The 25,714-nt window shown below is 34.9% G+C and overlaps 1 protein-coding gene across 4 annotated transcripts in view; it reads left to right on the forward strand.

Moving 5' to 3' along the window:
• Window positions 1-25,714, forward strand: part of Atp7a (ATPase copper transporting alpha) — a 244,070-nt gene that overhangs the window by 64,631 nt on the left and 153,725 nt on the right. For 3 of the 4 annotated variants that reach the window (XM_063246120.1, XM_063246119.1, XM_023565589.2), the window contains one exon: window positions 11,540-11,680. The exons of the other annotated variant lie outside the window; for it this stretch is intronic. In XM_063246120.1, the coding sequence (XP_063102190.1) occupies window positions 11,561-11,680 (120 nt within the window). In that variant the 5' untranslated portion in view covers window positions 11,540-11,560. The remainder of the gene's footprint in view (window positions 1-11,539; window positions 11,681-25,714) is intronic. 4 annotated transcript variants of the gene reach the window in all.

A 25,714-nucleotide genomic window follows, 5' to 3' on the forward strand; every position in this document is an offset into this window, starting at 1 on the left:
AACATTCATCATAGGAAATTTGTATCTGTACATAATATATCTTGCTTTTTCTTTTTTCCCATCACCTTCCCTTCCCTTTAAACCCTCTTCTTTTCCTTATTGACAAAAGCTTTGTTTCCATTTTTTTAATTCTTTTTTTTAGTCCTTTCTTTTTGTTTCCCCTCTCCACTGCCTGTTTCCTTTCTCATTTGAACATTTTTTCCCCATTTCCCAGTGTCTATTATACATTTTGGTCCTTATTTACACTTTTGGGTTCTCATACCAGAGAAAAAACATAGTATTTTAACATGTGTTTACTTTATTGCACTTAAGAGTATGATCTCAAGGCACATCCATTTAGCTAAAAATGTATCAAGTTTATTTTTCTTTATGGAACAGTGGTACTCTGTTATATAAAACACACATTTTTCATCGTGCCAATAGTATATCTTTTTAATGTTTTAAATTAAGTTTATTCATACATTTTAAGTATATATAACAATCACATCATAGGGAATTTGCGCTTATTTGATTTTTAATGTTTGTTAATATTTGTCTTATATAGTTGCATGTGCTGTTATTTGGTGCATATATATGTATGAATGTCATCTCTCACTCTTTGATTGTTACATTTAAATGGATATAGTGACTTTCTTTGTCTTTATTAGTCAGTCTTAGCTTGAAATTACTTTTTCTGCACAGAATAGGTACCCCTGCTTTTTTTCAGGTTTCTGGCATATGAAGTATTGATTTCTGTCCTTAGACTTTCAATCTATGAATGTATTTTTGAGTTAAATGTGTTTCTTGTGTGCAGTGTATTGTTGGATCTTGCTTCATTTTTAGATTTTTATTTTAAAGAGAATAAAACAAAAGAGAACAGAACAAAGCAAGTTGGAACAGAACAATGCAAGCAACATAGCACCTTACAACCAGACAACCGAACATCAACTGTAGCTACCATAATGTCTCTTTTCTTCAAAAGAGTTGAGTATACCTTCACATACACTAATATCAAACATGAAAATATAGTATAAAACCATTAAAAAGAATGAAAGCATTACAAGACTTCTAAACCAAATAATAGGAAATGAACAATGGCTACTATAATATCTAAGTTTCCTCAAAAAGTTGGCTATATCATTACACATAATAAAATCAAATAAAACACAACAGGATAGAACTAGTCAAAACATAAGAACAAAAAGTATGGTAGGACTTCAAGATTATAGTAAATCAGCAATGGCTACCATAATGTCTCATTTTCTTTAAAATAACTATACTATCACACATAATAAAATCAAACAAACAAAACAGAGTAAAACCAATTGAACAAACAAATGAAAGCATTGTAAGACTTAAAAACAATATAACAGGAAACCAACCATGAATTCCATAATGCATCCCATTATGTTCAAAATAGCTGCCCATACCATCAAAGTAAAATCTAACAAAACAAGACAGAACAAAACCAAATCTAACAAAAATTGTAAAAACAATAAACAGTGCAAGACAAGCCAATAAGAAATTAACAGTAGTTACCACCTTTCCCTCCCAGGTATTTCCTATCACTCTTACAATAACTATTTTGCTTTTGGATTCCATTAACTCCTTCTGTTTCTTATGCTTGGGTTCACGCATATGAGTTCAAACTGTTTGACCCACGAATGTGATGTCCAGTCACATCCATTTATGTACAAGAGCCTTGATATTATTCTACTTTGTAACTGGGTAGCTTTCCACTGCCTGAAAATATCATATATTTATTATCCATTCTGTGTTTGATGGGCAAGTTACCCTTGCTTTTTTTCTGGTCTCCTGTCACATGGAACAATTGTTTTCTCTCCTATAATTTTCAGTCCATGAATTTCCTTTCCAGTTAAATGTGTTTCTTGTATACAGTACATTGATGAATTTTGTTTCTTGATCCACTCTCCCTGTGTTTCTTTTTGTTGCTGAACTGAGGCCATCTACATTAATGGCTACAGCCAGCATACATTAATTTGTCTCTGCCATGCTATCCTGTTGTTGGCCCTCCACTTTCCCCCTTCATTCAATTGCCTCTGTTGTTTGACAGTTCTCCTCTGCTACTGTTCCTGGAACCATGGCCATCTTTCTTTCTAGAATAGCCTTTAGCACTCTCTATAAAGTTGGTTTGATAGTCATGAATTCCTTCAGTAGTTCTTTATCATGGACATCTTATTTCTCTATCAATTTTGAAAGATAATGTTGCAGGGTACATCAATCTGAATTGGAAGTTGTTTTCTTTCAGAGTTTGAAACGTTTCACTCCAAACTCTTCTTGACTTGATGGTTTGTGTTGATAAGTCTGCAGTGATTTTGACTGGTTTCCCTTTACAGGTGATCCCTGTGTTTCTTTTTTGTAATAGGTTTTAATATTCTTTTCTTGGGCTGAATTTCTGGATCTTGATTATTATATGTCTGAATGTAGCTTTACTTTGGAGTCCTATATGCCTCACTTACCTGCATGCCAGACCCATTTCCCATGTTTGGGAAGTTTTCTGGTATTATTTCTGTAAATAGCCTTTTAATTTCATTTGTGTTGACTCCTGCTTCTTCACCTACACCTATGACTCTTTTTTTTTTTTTCTTTTTGGGTACCGGGGATCAAACTCATGACTGCATGCTTACAAGGCAGGTGTTTATGCCGCTGAGCTAAATTCTCAGTCCCCACCCATCACTCTTAAGTTATGCTTCTTCACATCATCTTGCAGCTGTTGGGGTGTTATTTCCTGATTCCATGTTATTTTTAAGAGATGTTTCCTTTCAGGATCACTAGCTGCAATCCTGTCTTTAAGCTCTGAAAGTGTATTTTCAGTCTCTTTCAAGCAGTTTTTCCAGCTTTCGATTGAATTTTTAATTTCCTGCATCTCCCTTTGAATCTGTTTCATGCATTGTAATTCCTGTCTACATTCTACATTCATTCAAGGTTTCCATCATTTTCCTAGGCTCTTCTTTATTGTCTCTGTCTTCTTTAGACCCACTGAACAATTCTTTCAGTATGTTTGTAATTTCTTCTTTTATCTGACACATTATTTCTGATTTGACTGCTTTTACAATCTCATGAAGTTGTTTCCTTACTTCAGTTGCTATCATCTCAGAGATTTCAGGTGTGTTACTTCTATTTTCTTCCATGACTGTATCTCCCAGACTTATTCTGTGTGGGGTAGAGGCCTCAGTTTGCCTTTTGCTCCTTTGTCTTGACATTCTCCTGGGTTCCTCCCAAGAAGCTGGTTGTGGGGCCCCAGGCACTTCCTGTGTTAGCTGCCCCTAGGCAGTCTAACAAGATGAGACAGGTACCTGGGTTCCTATAATTCCAGATTTACTGGGAGATAGCAGGGGTTGGAGCAGGCTTCTCTAGACTTATGCAGCTACACTAAGGCTTTTCTGATGATCAGGGGTGCATGGAGGTGGGGCTGCTTCTCTCAGCCTGTGTGTCTACACTGGGACTCCTTTGATGGTAGCAGACACATAGGAGTGTGTTTGTCTGATTCTGCTAGTGGATGATGGCTGCCTGAGGAAACCAAGGGCCTCTAGTGGTGGGCCACAGATGCACAGGGCTTACTTGGTTGTGTGCCTGCTCCTGCTGGCTACCTACAGGAAGGAGCCTTCTGGTGGAAGCTCCCTGAGGGTGGAGGCAGATGTGTCGGTTCTCCCTGTCCATGTTGGCCACCTGAAGGACGTGGCCTTTTGGTAGCGGCACACAGCAGGCAGAGGTGGATCTGTCTGTCTCCCTCGACCTACACCGGGTGCACGGAAGAAGGGCCCTTCTGGTGGTGGCACTTGGCAGGCAGAGGCAGATCTCATGATTCTGGATCTTGCTTCTTGATTCATTCTACCAGTTTGTTTCTTTTAATTAGTGAATTGAGACCATTAACATTGATGGTTATAACTGATACGTATTGACTTATCCTTGTCCTGTTATTTTCTTCTTTTTGATGCTCTGTCTTTTGTCTCTGTTTAATTGCTTGCCTTGCCTGGTTGATCATTCAGTTGGGGTTCATAGAGTTTTAGTCTTTGTAATCTCTTTCTGCAGTGCTTTCTTCAAAGCATTTTGGAATGTTGGGTTGGTGATTTTGAATTTTTTCAGGTATTATTTTTCATGGAAATATCTTATTTTTCCATCAATTTTTTTGAAACAATATCTCACTGTGTAGCCCAGACTGGTCTATAACTCACAGTGATCCTCCTGCTTCAGCCTTCTAAGTGCTGGGATTACAGACATGTACCATAATTCCTGACCTCTCCATCAATTTTTAAAGATAGTTTTGCAGGCTACATCAATCTGGGTTGCAGGCTGTTTCTTTTTTTTATTTTGAAAGTAGTAAAATACAACAGAACAAGACAGAAACTGAGACCATGTAGTGAAATTGGTACAGAACTTCACAGCAGGTTACCAGGATCACAGTAATAGGTATCACAGTATATTTCGTTATCTTTACAGTAGTTGTTCTTTCAATCACATATATCAAATAAAATGAAATACACAACATTATGGAACTTATCAAAACAGAATATTGAATAGAGCAGTACCATTAATCAGAATAAAGCAAAACAGTAATAAAAATACTTGCCTTAAAAGAGATGGTAGAAGAAAATCCCCCTTATTTGCTATGGTCAACCTCCCAAGAGATGCTCAGATTTTCTGGTTCCCATTTGCTAACTGTGGGACAGGGGAAGGGGGGTAGGGCAAGTGGGATATATGACTCTAGGCCATTCACCAGTAGGTTCACTATTGCTTAGCAGGGAGGCAGGCTGGTTGCTTATTTTCCCAGCGTCCTAAGTTCCAATATGGTGCGGATCTCAGGAGACGCTGGTGGTTCTCCCCCAGGCAGGGCCACAGCCAGCCACACCACAGCCGCTTACCAGGGAGGGGAGGTGCTTGCTTGGTTTCCCAGGATCCTAAGTTCCAACATGGCATGGATCTCAGAAGACACTGGTGGTTCTCCCCCTGGAAGAGCCACAGTCTGTCACACCACAGCTGCATACCAGAGAGGGGAGCTGCTTGCTTGGTTTCCCAGGGTTCTAAGTTCCAACATGGTGTGGATCTCAGGAGCCGCTGGTGGTTCTTCCCCTGGAAGGGCCCTGGAGGTTGTTTCTTTTGGGCTCAAAATTCCTTTTCCAAGCTCTCCTTGACTTGATGGTTTGTGTTGAGAAGTCTACTGTGATTCTGATAGGCTCTTGTTTATAAGTGATTTGATTTATTTCTCTAACACAGTTTAGTATTCTGTTTTTTTTTAAATTTTTTTTTTAATTTCCAGAGTTTTGCTTATTATATTCCTTGGGGTAGATTTGTTTTGATTATGAGCAATTAGAATTGTTTATATGTTACTCATCTTTAGTGAATTTTTTTTCCATTTTTGGGACATTTTCTGTTGCTTCTGTGAACAGTTTTTAAATGTCATTTGTAATATCTCCTGCTTTTTTGACTCCTGTGAATCTTATATTATTCTTTGTATTATCTATTCTTTGTATCATTTGGGTTGCTATTTCAAAGTCCCTTGTTATTTTTACAAAATCTTTCTTTTCACGATTGCTAAACTCACACCCGTCTTCTGTATCTGATACTTTGTCCTCTCATTGGCTTATTCTGCTCATATATTTTCAATGGATTTTTTAAATCTCCTAATATCTATTTGAATATGTTTCATGGATTCCATTTTTTCCTCTGCTAGGCATTCATAGTTAACATCATTTTCCTAAGCTTTTCTATTTATAAAAATCTTTATGTATTTTTCTATTTTTAAAAATCTGTGATCTAAAGTCACTAACAATGTTTTTCATTATGGTTACTATCTTTGTAGTTACCTGAGGAATTATTTCTGATTTGATTTTGTTTTTCCTAGAGCCTAATTCATGTTCTTTGTTAGTAGTTCTGGTGTTACCACTTTAGAAGATCCAACTGCGTGTCTTTAGGATTATTTCATCTCATTGCCCCCTGCCTTTTTTTCTTAAGAGTAGAAAGAGTTTATTCACAGAAAGAAAACTTTTGTCTAAGAGAGACAGAAGGAGGCCCAAAAAGTGGGTTTTCCCCTTGGATTTGTCTTTGGTAAGCTGCAAATGTGGGGTCACAGGTTGGTTAATTGTCTTCTTTTTTTTTTTTTTTTTTTTTTTTTTTGGTCTTTTTCCTTTTTATCGGTACTGGGGATCGAACTCACGACTGCCTGCTTGCAGGGCAGGTGCTTATGCCGCTGAGCTAAATCCCTAGCCCTGGTTAATTGTCTTCTCATTTGTATTTTATTTAAACATTTAATTCCTGGGTTGATGCTTGTTTATGGCAAGTAGCATTATTGCTTGTATTTACAACCCTTAGGAAATAACTAATTTTCAGAGATGTATTCCAAGTATAGCTGGGTTTGGGTTTTGAGTCTGTTATAAGATTCTACCTTTTAAATTTATTGGTGATGAGAAGTTGCTTCCTATTTGGCCTAGCCCTTGTTTCTTTGACAGTGCTCTATAGTATTATTTATGACCTTTTCAATCTCAGTGTTAGCATACCAGGAATAACAATTGATTAGAACAATTTTGTCACATTAACTAAAGTAGTTAATCAGCAACAATAATAGCATCAAACAGTCTAATAAATGAAAAACTCTGGTAACTATTTATTACCTTTCACTGTATAAAGTATATTTGTGATTATATTATAAAATCTAAAACCAAAAAATTGTTTACAGTAAATATGTATGTCCTTAAATGTCAATTTCACCCCCAGAGGAAAAAATTTAAAAGGTGTCAGTGGAAAAAAATGGAGCAAGAGGAAGTGATTGAAGCGAGACTGCATGATAAAGGAAGATTGCACAAAATTTGGGAAACTGATGAAAAAGACAGCAGGGAAAAAGAGAAGGAAGAAATATAAAGAAAAAAACAAAACAATAGCAACAAAAAACTAGAAACAATACTCATACTCATATAGAAAAACAATCAATAAAAAAGAAAATAAAGCCAAACAAGAACAAAATTAAGAGAAGAAGAAAAAAAATGTCCACTTCAAAGTGTGTCTCTGCTGTTACTGGTAGATCAATTGGGCAGAGAAAGACCAGATCCATGTTTCTGAATCCCAGCAAGCCAGCAGTAGATTTACAGCAGGATAGTGGATAATTTCAGCAAACCTGCACTTTTAGTTCTACCGAAATTTAGGCTGCTTTATGGCTTTGAGGCTATATAAATTGATTAATCAGCCTGCAACACTATGTGATTCCTGTTGGCTTAAGCCTGGGCCCTTGCAGGTTTCAATGCACTTCCCCTTCACCCTGACACTGGGAGCCACTAGAAGGAGGCAGCAATTGGTCTGTGTTATAAGTTCAGTTGGCCCTCTCCAAAGTGGCTATCAGCCAATCAGTCTCTTGGAGAATATCAGTCTCTTGGAAAATATCTGGAATGGAATAACTCACCAGCTACTGCAGTCCACTATGTCCCCTGTTCTGGTTTACTGGTACATTTTTCTATGCAGACCTCTGTGGTCACTAGTAGTCAATGTTCATCTGCAGGTTTGGGCTGCACTTCCCATGCAGTGAGTCAGGACTTAGGGAGAAAACACCACTTGCGACCTCCTTCTTTGTTGAAGTTTCTCTTCACTCTCCCTGTGGATTGTCCTTGTTGATTAATGTCCTTGCTTATTCCTAGGCAACCACTACACTTCTTCTTTTCTTCCTCATGTTGCTGTAGTCCAGCATCTGAACAACAAATCCCCAGAGAGGCTATTTCTCTGCTATTCAACACTTTGCCATCTTCCTGGAACTCCCTAAATTATTAGCTGCTGTATTTGGAATAGGTGTAACTTTAAAAGTCAGTTTTTTTGAGACAGAATCTCATTGTGTAGTTCAGGCTGACCTTTAACTCACAGTGATCCTTGTGCCTCAGCATCCCAAGTGCTGGTATTAAAGGCATGTGCCATCATGCCTGGCTCATGGCCAATAATCTGAATATATTCATAATTGTGAATCTTTTTCAGATCTAGTCACAGTGTACATTAAAAATATTTAAGAAGTAGTTGTAGTTGAAATTAAAACCAAGAGAGGTAGGCCTAGGGATAAATTTTTCTTTCAGTCTTTTAACACCTTCTGTTGGCTTGAACTTCCTGTGGACATGTACAAACCACTGGTGGTTCAAAGTTGCCAGGCAGTGAGTTATGCATTACAGGCTTAGTGTGAACATGTTAAAAGTTTCTGTATTTAAAAATTTGCTGTTTTAATTTGTATTTCTCAAATGACCAGTGATGGTGAACATTTCTTCATATATTTATTTGCCGTTTGTATATCTTCATCTGAGAACTGTATGTTCATCTCTGATGCCCATTTTTGGAGAGGGTCTTTGAATTTGGGGAGCTTGATGTTTTTCAATTCTTTATATATTCTGGATATAAGTCTTTTGTCTGAGTGATTGTTGGCTAAAATTCTTTCCTATTCTTTGGGTTTCCTTTTCACTGTGTGGGTGATTTCTTTAGAAGTGCAAAAATTTTTTAGTAATATGACATCCCAGTTGTTGATTCTTTGAAGTATTTCCTGTGTGGTTTGCATTTTATTCATGAATTCTCTGCCTGCCTCTATGTCTCCCAAGATTTCTACCTGCCTTGTCCTCCAGGAGATTTAGTGTTTCTGTTTTAATATTTAGATCCTTGATCCATTTTGACTTTAATTTAGTATATGGTGATGGGCATGGGTCTATTTTCAGTCTTTGACATGTGGAAAGCCAGTTTTTCCAACACAATTTATTAAAGAGGCTATCTTTTTTCCCAGTGAGCATATTTAGCCCCTTTCTCAAATATCAGGTAGCTGAGTGTCTTTGTAGTAGTGTTTGTATCTTCTAATCTGTTCCATTGATCATCAGGTCTATTTCTTTGCCAGTACCATGCTGATTTTATTATTGTGGCTTTGTGGTATATTTTCAAGTCAGGAATTGAGATGCCTCTTGTCTTGCCTTTGTTTCCCAAAACTGCCTTTGCTAAACAGCATTGAGATTTCATCTCACCTCAGAAAGAATGGCCGCCATCCAAAAGTCAACTGATAACAAATGTTGGTGAGGGTGTGGGGAAAAAAGAACACCTCTCCACTGTTGGTGGGAGTGCAGACTGGTGCAACCACTGTGCAAATCAGTATGGAGATTCCTCAACAAACTAGGATTAGAAGTTCCATTCAATCCAGCTATTCCCCTCTGGTTATTTTCCCAGAAAATTTGAAAAGGTCATGTCATAGTGATATGTGTGCACCCGTGTTCATAGTAGTACAATTTGCGATAGCAAGTGGATGAAAAAGATGTGGTGTTTTTATATAATGGAATACTACTCAGCTATAAAAAGGATGATCTCAAGGCCTTTATAGGTAAATGGAGACAACTTGAGAATATCCTTATTAGTGAAGTAAACAAGACTCAAATTAGTAAATATCACATTGTCTCTCTAGTGTAAAAAATAATAAAAACTGACAGTAATAAGATCCAAAAGTTAGAGTAGATATTGTAAAAGTGAAAGGGAAAGAAAGTGCTCTAAGGGATATAACGGTATGTATAATGTGTAAGATAGATGACCATATTACTAAGTTTCTGTTAGATAATTGAACAGAAGGGTTTGCTTTGTCATTGTTTGTGTCTAGCCACTTTTTCTGCTTTGATTTTGTAACTTTAATAACTATTTTTAAGATGACAATATGTAATGTATCAACTAGCGATTTTATGATGTTAATTTTTTAAAATTCTGTATTCTACCTTTTTTCCTATTTTTTATTTCCTTTTTCTTTAAATAGAAAAATAAAAAATTTGCATAGAGGCAACAAAAATAGATAAATTGTTTGTGATCAGAATTTTAAAAACTTGTACATCAAAAGACACTCTCAAGAGAGTGGAAAGACTTGTCAGAATAGGTGAAAATATTTGTAATTCATATTTGATAAGTTAATATGCAGAATATATCAAGAACTCTTGGAACTAAAAAAGAATTTTATTAAAGACAATAAAAGACTCGAATTAACATGTCTTTGGGTGCTGAAGCTGTAGCTTTGTGATAAAGCACATGCTTTGGTGCTGTATCCCCAGTATCCTGCCCAAATCCCACAAAACTTCAAGAAATATAAATTATCAATAAACACATGCAAAGATGCTTGAAGTCATTAGTACTTAGGGAAATAGAAATCAAATGTGATACTGCTTCATACCATTAGGATATCTAGAATAAAAACTGAGATAATAAGGTTTGGTGAGGAGGTAGAGATTAAAGCTGTATTTTCTTTCTTTTTTTTAATATCGGTACCAGGGATCGAACTCGTGACCGCTCACTTGCAAGGCAGGTGCTTAGGCCGCTGAGCTAAATCCCCAGCCCTGAGGAGGTAGAGAAATTGGATTCCTCATACAGTGGTAGTGGGAATATGAAATAGTACAGCTGCTTTGGAAAACAGTCTGGAAATTAAAACAGTTATTATATGACCCATCAAGTACACACTTAAGTATTACTCAGGAGAAATAAATGTTTATCGTATTGTTATATGTAATAGCAAAAAAATAGACATAACCCAAATGCCTATCAGCTGGTAAATGGATAAATACAATGAAGTATGTCTATACAATGGAATATTTTTCAGTCATAAAAAATGGTGTATTGATTCAAGCTACAAAATGGGTAAATATTGAAAACATGCTACCTCAAAAAAAAAAGACAGTCACAAAAGACCATACATTATTCTTTTCATATGAAATACCTGTGAGATTAAATGTGTATAGACAGAAACTATTTTTTTTGTCTTTTTTCCTTTTTATCGGTACTGGGGATTGAACTCATGACTGCCTGCTTGCAAGACAGGCGCTTATGCCGCTGAGCTAAATCCCCAGCCCCAGACAGAAACTATTTTAATGGTTGCCTACGACTGGGGGTGGTGGATTTAGGGAGTGGTGAATAAGTAATAAAGGAGTTTAGAATTCTTTTTGAGATGATGAAAATGATCTAAACTAACTGTGGTGATGGTTGTGTATGTCTGTGCATGTACTAACAAGTATTGTATTTTACACTTTAAATATGTAAATTATATGATATGTTCATTGTGTCTCAAAAAACTTTCAAAATTGGTGCTGTATGTCAGGGATATAGCTGTGCAACATAAGTGCCTGCCTGACAATCACAAGGTCATGAGTTCCAATTTCTCAGTCTAAGCTTGAACTTTAGGTCCTTCTGCCTTTCCATCTCTCTGAGATGTGCATTCTGGTCCATCTCTCTGAAATTGTTATGTAATTTTTGACATTTTTGTTCCTTCATTCTGTCTGCTTCCAATATTAAATTGGATTATGTATGGACAAATGTTTAGTAAACAGGAACTCACTCTCTGAATGCTAGTTATTTTTGAATATTGCATGTTGTTTTCATTTAGCATAGCCATGGAAACTGCTTCCCTTTTATCTCATCAAAGGTGAAGAAAACTTTTTTCATAAGCAAGTAAAAAAGAATTCTGACATTTATTATTAGCAGATTTTCAATTGGGGGAAGTAGGGGTAAAATTGAAAAATATTACTTTGAAGTAATCCAAATAAGCTGAAATTAATGGACTGATTGTTTCTAACAGGAATGTAAAGAAGAAATCAAAATGGATGCAAATATTAGTGTGAATTCTGTTACCATCTCTGTTGAGGGAATGACATGTAATTCCTGTGTTTGGACCATTGAACAGCATATTGGAAAACTGAATGGTGTACACCATATTAAAGTAAGTTATTCTCTGGAAATCAGTGAAGTCAAATGCTGGTAACTAGAATTGTTAAAAAAATTACTTTTGACATTGGGATAAAAGCAGAGGCAATGATCTATTTGGTAATAAAGATTATCAAATTTCTAACCAGGAAGCTTAATAAATTTTCTTTGTCCTATTAATTCCTCTTTACAAAAAAGGAAAAGAAATAAATTAAGTTTAAAAACATCTGAATCCAGGTATGATGGTACATGGTTGTAATTCCAACACTCAGGAGACTGAAGCAGGAGGACCTTATAAATTTGAGGCCAGCCTGGGCTATGCTGTCAGTTCAAAACCAACTGGGCTATATGGTAAAACTCTGTGTCAAAAAAAAAGTCTAAAAGCAAAACAAAACAACCACTACCAAAAAATTCTGAATATGGGTAAACTAAACCACTCATGAATATTATGTCCCCATCATCCAATAACCTCTCCAAAGCTCCACCTATGAGGAGGCTTTCAGGAGGCATCTAGATATGAACCATTACATCACTTCATTGGTTGTTTGTATTTATTTTAGTCTTAATTTTATTTCTGCTCTGATCTTTATGATTTTCCTCTTTAAATGGTTTGAGTTTGCAGTGTTCTTGCTTATCTTGTATCTCAAAGTGCATCATTAGGTTGCTTTGTTTTTCTAATGTGAACACTGGCAGCAATAAATTTCCCTCTTTGAACAGTTTCATTATGTCCCACAGGTTCTGATATGTTGTATTGGTATTATGGTATGATTCTAGGAAAATGCATTTTCATAACTAATAATAAGAGTGTAACAATAGTTATTGCTGTGTATACTATTATGTTAATATATGTGTTGCCCAAGCGAGCACTACTATTATGTTAAAAATAGTACAAGACATAGACCAAAATGATTCTTAGAAAAAAGAAATCGATAACATCTGTTTTTTCATTGAACTCAGATAAAATTTTAGTATAAATAAAACCAATTAGTATATATGTTGCAGTATTTTTAAAACAATGAAATATGTATTTTGGGTAAGTATTTGAACTTCTATCTACTTCCTATTTATCTCTCTTTAATCTCTTTCTCTCTTTTCTCTGTGTCTCTCCCTGTCTCTGTCTCTGATCAAATAGTTGATGCTCTTATAACCAGTAGAAATTCTCTTTTTATAACACAGTTGCAGGATCAAACCCAAGTAAATGGAGTACAGTGGGCCCTCCAGTTATGACTGGCTTACAATACAAACAACTTGCGTCATAACTGGGATTTTAGGTTTAACTTACCACCAAAGTCTTGAGTTATGGTCCAAGTGCCAGCTACTTGTACGGTTATAAACAAAGACTCATGGTCTCAGAAGAGCATATGTAAGGATACATAAACATCAGTCTGAGCCCAGATGTATGTGTTTGTGATCTGATTTTGGTCAGTGCTTTATATAATCACTCTGATTACTGCTACCCAAATGCTCCCCACCCCTGAAAAGCTAAAAAAAAAAAAAATAAAAAATAAAAGCAGCTAAGGAAGGAAGGGAAGGTAAAGAAAGAAATCACAATAGAAAAGTGTTAAAAGAAAGACAGACAACCTGAGACCAGGTTTTAGTCCTAAAATGGTTGAGACCTAGTAAGCCAAAAGCAAGTCCTAATGGACTACAGACTTTCCCAAGGAGAGAAAAGACACCAGAGAGCCAGATTCCTCATGCTCTTATGAAAAGGGACTTTCCTTTAAAAAAACAACCACACACCTTCCATTTCATCTTCCCTTCTTGGAAGCTAATGATGTCAACTTGAATGGTGAGTATAGTATGACATTGTTTTTTCTGGTAAACTAGGCACATTTTATAACTTTTTGGTGACTATATTAGGAGAATTATTGGTGTTTCTTGTAAATTATGCACATTATACAGTGTTTTTAATTATGAAAAGATTAAGGAGGGTTTTGGGAGGTTCAGTCTTTGTAAACAAAGCCTCATGAGCTCAGAAGAGTATTTTTAAGCATACATATGCATCAGTCTAAGCACAGATGCGTGTGTTTGTGATGTGATTTTGGTCACTGCTTTATATAATCACTCTGATTACTACTAGCAAAATGGATATTTCCCTTATTTCTTATGGGAAAAATAGTCTTGACTTACCACCAATTTGAGTTACAGCCAGCCCTTGCAAGAAAATTCAATTTGTAAGTCAAGGGTCCACTGTATGTTTAAGTAGTAAACAATACTTTTTGACAAAGAAAGCCAAGAACACATCGCTGGAAAATGGAAGGTAACTAAAGAGATCTTCATGTCAACAATAGAATTTATCCATTCTACTTTCCCTCAAACCTCATCACATATGTGCAAAATAAAAACATGAAAAAATAAAACAGCAAAATGCCCCCAAAGAATCCCAAATCCCCCAATACAGACCCAAGGAGCACAGATGGACAGCAAAACAAACACCAGAAATCTGTGCTGTACAAAATGATTGAAAGTAATATAAAGAAACTTGACAAGTTCAAAGATGACATAGAATAGTAGCAGAAATATCATACAAAATAACCAATGTTATTACTGGAGAAGCAACTATTTGAAGAGCTAACCAAAATGGCTCCAAATATGAGTGACAAATTTGTTGAAGATGCCACAAAAAACCACAAACCAGAAGTCACAGAAATAAAGAATCCTATAAAATTCAAAAATAGCAGAAATGACCAATTTGAAGATAAGGTTTCAGAAATTGACAAAATGTAATGCATGATAATTTACTCATAGAAGCATTAAAATGATATGGGAGGAAGAAAAATCTATTGAACAATTACTAAATGATGCTAAGAAGACTAACCTAAGGTTAATTAAAGTTACAGGGAAATTATGAGACAGCACATGTGGTAAAAGTCTATTTACAGAAATCATAGCAGAAAACTTTCCAGGTATAAGGAGAGAGCTCAACATAGAGCCCATAGAATGTCAAATAACTACATTGAAAATAGAAGCTCCCTATGACATATCATAGGCAAATTCTCAGATGTGCAGCAAAGAGAATCTGAAAAAGTGTCAGAAAAAAGCATAAAGTTTCTTGTAAATGTAAACTTATTAGAATCATAGCTGATTTCTCAACATAAACTTTTAAAAGTCATGAAATATTGAAGTGTTTCAAGGCTTGAAGAAAACATCTTCCAACCCAGACTAGTATATCTTGAAAAACTATCTTTCACAACTGATGGAAAAGTAAGGACTTTCTGTGACAGACAATGCCTTAAGAGATTCATGAACATCAAACCAGCACTCTATAAAATACTCAATGTCTTGGACAGAGAAAATGAATCTAACAAAGGAAAGATCTCAGATGGAGTGAATACATCAAACAAGGTGAATAGTTAAATGAAAAGGGAAAAATAAAGGCATCAAGAAAAATAATGCAGTGGTAAGAATAAATAGGTTAGTATCTTTCAGTAACAACTCTCAAAGTAAATGGCCCCAGTTCCCCAGTGAAAAGGCAGAAGTTGGCAGAATGGATCAAAATTCAGAACTCAATCAAAGATGAAACTTTTTTTTTTTTTTAAGCACTGGGGATCGAACTTGTGACCTCGTGCTTGCCAGGCAGGCACTTATGCTGCTGAACTAAATCCCTGGCCAAAGATGAAATTTGTAAACTAGAAATCAAAGGATAGAAAACAATATTTCACGCAACAAGAACTCAAAAGCAAGCTGGGATAGCAGTTTTATTCCCAGACAAAATAAACTTCAAACTCAAACTGATCAGAAAAGGCACAGATAATCACTATGTATTAGTAAATGGAACAATTTAACAGGAAGAGATAACATTTATAAATATATATAGTGGTACCTTGGTTCATGAACTTAATTCTTGCCATGATTCTGGTCACAAACCAAATTGGGCGAGAATCAAATCAAATTTCCCCATAAAGTCACCATTGAACCTACCTTGAATTTGATTCGGTTCTCCAATTCAGTGTACCACCAAAATTGTGGAAAGAATTAAGTTTATGAACCTAGGTAGTGCTGTATGCAACAAATGTCAGTGCAGCAAATTTCATAAAACTAACACTGCTGCACATAAAAGATCAAATGAACACAAACAATCATAGTGGGTGACTTCAATACCTTACTTTTGCAAAGAGATAAGCCAAAGAAAGAAATTTGCAAAGAAATATCAGAGCAGAACTGTACCTTTAGACTTACATAATAGTTATCTACAGGGTATTTGACTTTATTGCACATTCTTCCAGCAGCACATAGAACTTTCTCCATATACTAGTCCATAAAGTATGCTTAACTATATACAGAAGAATCAAAATCATTCCATCTATATTATCGGATTATTGGGCATTGAAAGTAGAAATCACCCACAAAGCTGGGTGTGGTGGTCTATGCCATCTATTTCTCAGAAAAATGACTAACATCTAGAATATGTAAAGAATTCAAATTAGTTATACCTCCCAAATACAAAACCTAACATTAGTACTGACATTAGTAGATGCTTCTAATAAAAAGAAGTATAAATGGCAAATACATGAAAATTTGTTCAATATTTTTGGCCATTAAGAAAATACAAATTAAAACTGAGATTTCATCTTATTCTAAAACGAATACCTACTGCCAAGAAATTAAGTAATAATAACAAATGCTGGAGAGACTGCAGAAGAATGGGAACTCTTCTATGTGGTTGATGGAAATGTAAATTGGTGCAGTCACTATGGAAATCTGAGATTCCTCAAAAAATATGAGTAGAAATTCCATTTGACCCAACTATTTCTCTTCTAGATATATTCCCAAAGAGTTAAAAGCATCACGTTTCAGTGATACACATATATCCATGTGCATAGCAACAGAATTCATAGTAGCCAAATCTTGGAAGCAGCCTGTGTGTCCATCAACAAATTAATGGATGAAGACAATGTAGCAGTTAAACATAGTGAATTACTACTATGCTATAAAGATGGATGAATTTGCATCATTTGTAAGAAAATAAACAGACCTCGAGATCATAATATTAAGTGAAATAAATCATACACACAGGTTTAAATGCTGTATAGTTTCCTTTATATGAGAAAACAAAAAATAAATTAGATAAATGAAAGATAGATAAAAGAAAATAGAGAAATAGATCTTTTGGTACAAGGTTGCCAAGAGATGGAATGAGGAAGAAGAGTAGGATAGGGAACCTAAAAAGAACATGTGTCACATACATGTACTAAATACTTGCAATGACAGGAGTCATGTACCACAGGAATGTATTAATAAAAAATAAAAAAACAAGGATAAATTTATCATCTGCATATGGTTTTACATGTTTGTAATCCTAGCTCTTCAGGAGGGTTAGAGGGAATTAAAGTTCAATCCTAGCCTGAGTAACTTGGCAACTTAGTGTGAGACTCTGTTTCAAAATATAAAATGAAGACTAGCCTGGGGCTGTGTCTCAGTTCCAAGGCCCTGTCTTCAGTCCCCAGTGGGAAATAAAAGAAACTTTTTTATAGTCAGTGCTGAAAAAACTATAGCAGTATGTATTATACCTAGGCAAAATTAATCTCTACCTATACTTAACAATGTATATAAGTGCCACCTTGTCTGGTTTGTTGTTTCATTTTTATGCAATTTTTATTATAGTGAAGGTGGAAAGTAAACTGCCACTTTGAAATTTGATCATCTTGCTTCCATCCCAGAATGATTTTCCTGTGACCGTGTAGAGTCACATGAACAAAAATGCATTGTTAAACATGCGATCCAGAGCAGGTATTAATTTCTAAAGAGAGTTTGTCAAAATGGACATCAGATTTAGTACAAGATTTAATATTAGAGATCCAATAGATTCTAATTATCAGAAGCTCATTGTATTTTCTAATGTGTAAAGTATTACATTGGAACTAGAACATTTTGTATGTATCTAGAGATTTATGGTAGCTCTGCTTTTTAATTATTTTTACTCTAAACAGTACTTTTTACCCATTCAGAGATATCAAAGTGGTACTGACATTTCAGTGAAATACAGGATTTATACTTTTAAGTATTCTTGTCTGTGATCCTGATCTTTCATAAGATTTTGAGCAGATTGGCTTCAGTTTTCATTATTTTTATTGCAGAAAATTGAGGAATTGGCATATCATAATCCTTTATGAAGTTTAATACATTTCTGTAATTTAAGAGTCATATGAAATGTGATTTAGTACGTGGTCAGTGAATTTGCGCCTTTCTAGGCACCATATATAAAGTTGTTCTTGTTCAAACATAATTTATTGTCAGAATGTAACTCAACATGATAATACATAAATATTTATCACTTTTAAAGTAATATTAAGGTTGAAATTTCTAGATTGTAATTTCTGAAATTATAATTAAGACTAGTCAATTTAGAAACCAGATTTTAGGAGAATAGTATTTGCCTATGTCAAGAAGCTCTTGGTAATGTTGGAATGAGGTAATGTATAATTGTGATATTGAGTGAGAAGTTGGACATGATGGTGCACACTTGTAATGGCAGCATTCTGTTAGATTGAGGCAGTAGGATAGCAAGTTTGAACCTCACTTGGGCAGCTCAATAACTTAGTGAGACCTTGTCTCATATAAGAGGCTGAGTATGTAGTTCACTGTGAAGAAACTGAGTACAAGCCCTGGTACTGACAAATAAAAAAAAAGTTGAGTTAGATTGCCTTATTAATAAATACAATAGTAGGACATACTGAAGCACTAATGGAATCCAAGGAGAATGGTTTTGTTTGGTTTTGTTTTTTTGAGACAAGGTCCTGCTATGTAGTACAAACTGGCCTTAAATTCACTATGTAGCCTAGGCTAGCTTCAAACTTACTGTGATCTGTCTACCTTAGTGTCCTGAGTGCTGAGATGAGATGTATGTACCATCACCCTAAGCAAAAAGTCTCTGATTTTTGGATAAATGGAAAGATAATGAAATCTGGATGTGGTGGTACATGCCTGTAATCCTAGCACTTGGGAGACAGAGGCTGGAGGATTAGCATGAGTTCAAGGCCATCCTGAGCTACATAGTAAGCTGTTTATCTCCTGTACCTTGATGTTGTTCCATATTAGTAGATAAAGACCCATCCCATGGTTTTATTTTTGTTTGCAACTCTCTTTGTTTTCCTAATTTTGCTATAGCAAATGGCAGTGCATTGACACATTTTGGCTTTCAAATTCTTGCTCTTAGCAAAACTGTATTAAAGTAATATGGACATTTTTATAGTATAAATTAGTAATAACTATCCATCCATGAAGATAGCTATTACAAAAGGCTTAGTTTTCTTTTTTTGTAAATTAATTTTCTTGGTATACTTTTGACATATATAATGATCACATTCATCATAAGTAATTTGTACCTATGCATAAAATAGCTTAATTCCTTTTTTCCTATTCGCTTCCTTTCCCTTCAGTAATTTTCCCCTCTTCATGTGTAAAACTTTGTTTCTATTGTTCTATATTTTTAATTTTTTTTGTCTCTATGCCCTACCTTGTGTTTTTCCCTCCCTTGTGCTCCTTCCCATTTGAACATTTTCTTCCTATTGCCCAGTATCTATCAGAAATTTTGGTCCTTATTTACTTTTTGGGTTTCTCACACAACAGAAATAATATGATATTTAAATGTGTGTCTGATTTATTTTACATTTTGTTCTGAAGGCTCATCCATTTCCTAAAAATGTTTCAAGTTTATCCTTCTTTATGACAGAGTAATACTCCATTGCATATAAAAATCTAATTTTTGCTATCCTTTCATCTGTTGATGGGTATATGGACTGTTTCCAAGATACACCTATTAGAAACTGTGCTGCTATAAACATGACTGTTCATATATCACTGTGGCATGATTTTTAACTCTTTGGGAAGATATCTAAAAGGGGAATAGCTGGGTCAAATGGAACCTCTAGTTTTAGTTTATTGAAGGAACTCTATACTGTTTTCCATATTGTTTGTACCAGTTTATAGTTTGACTAGCAGTAGAGAATGGTTCCTTTGTCCTCACTACTCTACCATCATGTGCTGTTGGTTGATTTATTGATGATAGCCATTCTTTTAGGAGTGAAATAGAATCTCAGTGTTGCATTTTCATTTTTTGAATGAACAATGATGTTGAACAGTTTTTTTGTATATTCATTTGCTGTTTGTACTTCATCTGAGAGGTATTTATTCATTTCAGATGCCCATTTTTGAGTAGGATCTTTAAATTTTGGGGATCTGATTTATATGACTTCTTGTTTAAAAATTTTTTTATATATTCCATTTATTAGTCTTTTGTTGGAGGAAAAGTTGGCAATTTTTTTTTGCCATTCTTTGGATTGCCTCTCACTCTGTTGGTGGATTGTAACTGTGTAAAAGCTTTTTAATATGATGTAATTGAAGTTGTTAATTCTCTGTAATATTTCCTATGCAATTTGTTTTTTGTTCATAAAGTCTTCGTCTTCACCTATGTTTGCCATCTTCCCAGAATAAGGCTTAGTTTTTTGAACTGTATTTTATTTTTTACGTTTTTTTTTTTTATTTAAAGAAAGACAAAACAAAACAGAAAACGGACAGAAATAGTACCTACTTTCCAAGAAAAGAAATAAACAGTAATAAATCACTAGTTAATGTATATATATATATTGTTCCCCCACAGATAGTTGTTTGAGATACAAAAGTGGAACATGTAAATGGCAATTCAACCAGGGAGACTGCAAACAGTTCTGTTCAACTATCCAACAAATACTAAGTAATATGGCTATCAATCTTATACACTTAGACATGTACACATTTATCCATATCTTCATTTATATTGAGACCTAACAAAACTTATTAGATTAAAATCATTCTGAACAAAGATTAATGATGTTGCTGGATTTCACATCATAACACTCCAGAATCAGCACTGGGTACTACAGTGTTCCTTTCTTTCCTTCAAAGTATTTGTTCATTTCATCATGTGTCATCAGATCAGTTCTCATAAACTGTTTATAGGTTTTACACAAGCATGAATCTTAACATGTATTTTTATCCTTTCTGTATTAGAGGGAGAAACAGAACAAAGCAGGACAGAACTAAACATATTCCTATAGACATATAAAACTAAAAAGACATATAAATCTGCTGTATAAGGAGTTCTACCATCGTCACTGTGATGTTTCTTGTTATCATCAACAGAAATGGCTATATCATCAGATAAAGTGTGATTGAATATATCACTACATAACAGAATTAATAGAAATACAACTTTGTAGATAGTGTAGAGCTGCAAAAACAGGTTGTAATCAGTTCAGAATGGATATTGTAATGAATCATTGTCATCTTCAGTATAGTTCTCAGTCTATACTTCTCAACTTGATACCAGCAACCTAACAGTTTTGAATAAAATCTGTCAATAATAAGCAGCAATCAAATAAGTCAGATTTAACTAAGATCAGTCATGATACAACAGTATAAGTCAAACAGGGATCCTGATTGAGTTAATAGAAAATTAAAGATGACCACTGTGCTATGTCCTGATGTCTTCGGGACAGCTGTCAGTGCCCTCAGATCCAGTGCTTGTATACAAATTGGGACCGAATAAGTTTCATCCAAGCAGAGTGGTGTGAGTAATAAAGGGTTTTAATTCCTGATACACTATTAGCTTTGTTTTAAGACTTTATATCTTCTGTTGTTGTTTTAAGACTATTCCTCCCCTTTCACTCCCCCAGGATGAACTGTGTGTTTTTGGGTCTCCCCAACACTCACGGTTTTATATTGGGGGGGGGCAACCTGCTATTTACCTAAGTGTTTCTGAACTTTCTGACACCTGGGCTGGATTTCTAGTTATATTTTTTCACTTATTAAAGCCTGTGTGTTCAATCTATCCATAAATACTGGTCCAGTTACCCCTATTACTCTCTGGTTCCCTATCATATTGAGTTCTATTTTCTCATATTTGATTTTGGTCCATATACCTTTCTTCAGGTTAATTATATTTCCTATAAAGAGCCTCTTGGTGGACCCTACCTCTTGATCCACTCTGCCTGCGATTCTCTCTTTTTTCCCTTAAGTTAGTGTATCTAGGCCATTTATATTAGAAATTATATCCAACTTTCTGTGCCTCATTTCTGTTGTGCTCTTTATCCATCATTAGTTGTCTGTTTGTCTTCATTTCACTTTTTGTTCCATTCATTGGGACCTCTCTGCCACTGTTACTGAAATCCTGGTGCTTTCTCCCTCTGTAGAGTGTCCTGGAGTACTCTCTGTAGAGTTGAATTGGTGGTTGCGAATTCCCCCAGTTCCTCTTTATCTTGGAAGCATCTTGTTTCTCCATTAATTTCTAGGGACAGTTGTGCAGGATACATCAATCTTGGCTGGAGATTATTGTCTTTCACGGCTTAGATAATTTTTCCCCACCGAATCTCATATTTCTAGATTTGATGGTGTGTGAGGAGAAGTCTGCTGTAATTCTGATGAGATTTCCCTTGTAAGTGATCTATTTCTTGTCTCTGACAGCTTTTAATGTTCTGTTCTTATATTGGATTTCTGGAATCTTGATTATTATATGCCTGGGTGTAGTTCTGTTTTGATTGTAGGTGGCTGGAGTTCTGTATGCCTCATACATCTGAGCATCTTTTCTTTTTCCTGTGTTTGCTAAGTTTTCCTTAATTATTTCTGTGAATAGCCTTTGCAGTTCCTTTGTTTGTACCCCTGCCTCTTCATTCACGTTCTTTATTCTTAAGTCATAGATCCTCTTGTCATCTTCTAGCCTTTGTATTGATACTGCTTGTTTCCGTGTTATTTTTAAGAAGTTTTTCCTTTGAAGTTCCTATATTACAAACCTCTCAGAGTGTCCGGGTCTACAGTGAGTTGAAACTAGTAGGCTATCCCAGCTGCACCAATTCAGGCGTGGCAGCAGCAGGGTATTCAAGTGGTGAGTTCAAGTGGTGGCACCGAGACTTTTAGCTATTCCAGTTATAGCATCAGGACTGTTTTTAATTGGTTTCTCTCAGCTTAATTCTTTCCTGGATCGATAGGGTCTATCTCCCTCTGTTTGGGACTCCCCACTCTGTATTATTTTTGAAATCTAAGTGGGCTATCTCAGGGAGCCTCTGTAGCTGCTGTTATCTGCCATCTTTCTGTGGTCCCTGAACTGTATTTTAAAGATCAAAGAAAGGGCAATGCCAAGATAAAAGTGAAGAGAGACTGTATTATTTTTATATAATATTTATAGTAATTATGCCTTTGTTGTATAATTTTTGAAACAAATGAAAATGAATTAGAAATGAAAATTGAGAAGCATTCAGTTTGCAGATATTTTTTGAAAAACTTATTTTAAAATGTAATAAATTTGATCTAAAAATATTTGATTTTTTGAATTTTTTTACTGATTTTTGACCATCATATTTTTTTCTAACATTTGTCTTTTCATTAATTGACTTGTTTAAGTATTAATCTTTATTTAGATCAGTCAAACTGGATTTTATATGTATATATATATATATATATATATATATATATATATATATATATATATTGTTCTTATTATTGATGCTACAGATTGAACCATGGGCCTTACAAATTCTTTTTTGTTTTTTGGTGGTACTGGGGATTGAATTCATGACCTCAGGCTTGCCAGGCTGGCGCTTAGGCCACTGAGCTAGATTACCAGCCAGGGGCCTTATAAATTCTAAACATGTACTCTGGTGCTGAGCTGTACCCTTTGCCTTTGGATAAAAATTGAGAGGTTAAATTTTTTTGTGAATATTTTAATTTTTAGTGTCATATACTGAAGTATCAAAGTTGAATACTACTCTACTAATGCCATATTTTTCCCATAATATAAATAAGTCTTATATTTTTACTACCAAAGAGGTTATAATGATTATATACTGAAATTGTCTTATTTTGCATGTATAAAAGTGACATTTATTCATATGCAAAATCTACATTTATTCAAGTACAGCTATGTCATCATCTTCTGTAACATCATTGTAACTCTGAACCCTGAATTGTGGCTTAAATTTCTTGTGACTTCATTTCGTTTAGATTTCGAATCATTGGTCCCAGGCTCTTATGTTCAGGAATAGAGATCTCCTTAAATGACCACTTCTTACCTATGTAGCCTGCTCATAGTGCATTGGCAGCATAGCTGTCAGTGATTTCATCCCTTGAATTCTTCTCCCAAGTCATGACCTCTTGTAGGCTAGGGTCCACAGCATTTCTGTTATATCAAGTGAATCGCCACTTTTGAAGACTCATGAGATGGGAATGGTAACAAAAATTATGGCAGTTAAGAATGATTCTCCACATAAAAGCAACAAAAATTTCAGGCACCAAAATTCAGAAAATGTTTCTTTGTTTCATTCATGTGCATTAAATACATCTGTTATAACAGATAACATACTGAACCATGAAGATTCATGTTAACTTATTTTAAGTATTAATGCCAATATTTATATATTGTTTTATAATTTGATATGTCCGTTGTGTATTGCAATGGATGTATTAAATTCATTTCTTTGGCTATTGATCTTAACTGAGGCTTATTTTTGGGATGGGGTTATTGTCAGCATCCTGAAAAATTATTGTAGGGCTTATTTTCCTGTTAAGTTTTATTTTTGGGGAAACACACAGGATGCACATGTTACTTTCTTTTTTTAAAAAACAAACTAATGTAATTGGTATTGATACTATATGTATAAGTGGGGCTTATCTCATATGTTATAAGTAATGTTTCTTGGCTCAAAAATGTATTGTTGGGGGCTGGAGGTTTAGCTCAGCGGCATAAGCGCCTGCCTTGGAAGCAGGCAGTCGTGAGTTCGATCCCTGGTACCGATAAAAACGAAAAAGACAAAAAAAATGTATTGTTAATGTTAGGTAAAGCATGTTAGAAATTGAGGATCACTGATGAGTCACTTCTATTTTCTGATTTCATTCTTCATAGCTGCTTGTAAAGTGACAGAATCCTTTCAAGCTCTGAAAACCTGATTACTTTATGTTGAGTTGTTACATGGAAATGAGTGAAAACATTTGATGACAAGATACAAAATCAACATTAAAAATCAATAGCTTTTCTGTACACCCATAATGATCTAGCTGAGAAAGAATCAGAAAAACAACTCCATTTATTATAACTTGAGAAATAATTAAAATCTCTAGGAATCACTATCACCAAGAGGTGAAAGATCTGTACCATGAAAATTACAAATCACTTGAAGTTGTGATTTTGATCTCCAGTATCGCAAAAAAAAAAAAAATTGCAAATCACTAAACAAAATTGAACACACTACAATATGGAAACAAACAAGCAAACAGACAAAAAGTGGGCCTGGTAGCACATGCCTGTAAGCTTAGTACTCAGAAGACTGAGTCAGGAGGATCACCATGAGCTGGAGGTTAGCATGGGCCATGAATTCAAGGCCAGCCTAAACTACATAATGAAACCCTGTTTTAAAATGTAGATGCAAAAGACCTTCCATACTCATGGAATAGTAGAATTTATATTATTAATCTGTTTATGATGAAGGTTTCAGTGCTTTGAATTTTTGCATGAAATCTATATATGTTAACTAGAAAAACTAATGGAAAAATATTTTTTTTTTCTTGAGACAGGTCTTGCTATGTATCCCAGACTGACCTTTAAGTCACTATGTAGCACAGGCTGGCCTTGAACTTGGAGCAGTCCTTCTGCTTCAACCTTCCTAGTGTTGGAATTACCGGCATGTACCACAATACCAGACATGGAGCACTGAGTTGCCCAAACAATGTTAGCACAAACCTTTCTTTTCAACAAATTAAGGGAAACTAGGAGCCAAACAATATTAGTACAAACCTTTCTTCTCAAAAAATTAAGGGAAATTAGGAGTATAACTATCTAGCTATCAAATATGTATATGTGTGTGTGTATATATATATGTATATATGCTTATATACTTTTCATTTCTTTCTTTTCTCCTTACCCCCTTTCTAGTTTCTCTTTCCTTTTGAGAACTTTCTTCCAATTTCACAATATTTATTGTACACTTTGTTTTTGTTTTTGTTTTAATTTTATTTAAGGAGAAAAAAAGCAGAAAGGGTACAAGTTATACAGATTTACAGAAAAAAATAAACAGGAAATCACTAG

Source organism: Cavia porcellus, unplaced genomic scaffold (assembly GCF_034190915.1).
Source record: "Cavia porcellus strain 051 isolate PalLab524CR breed Dunkin Hartley unplaced genomic scaffold, mCavPor4.1 scaffold_3, whole genome shotgun sequence".
NCBI classification, from domain to species: domain Eukaryota; kingdom Metazoa; phylum Chordata; class Mammalia; order Rodentia; family Caviidae; genus Cavia; species Cavia porcellus.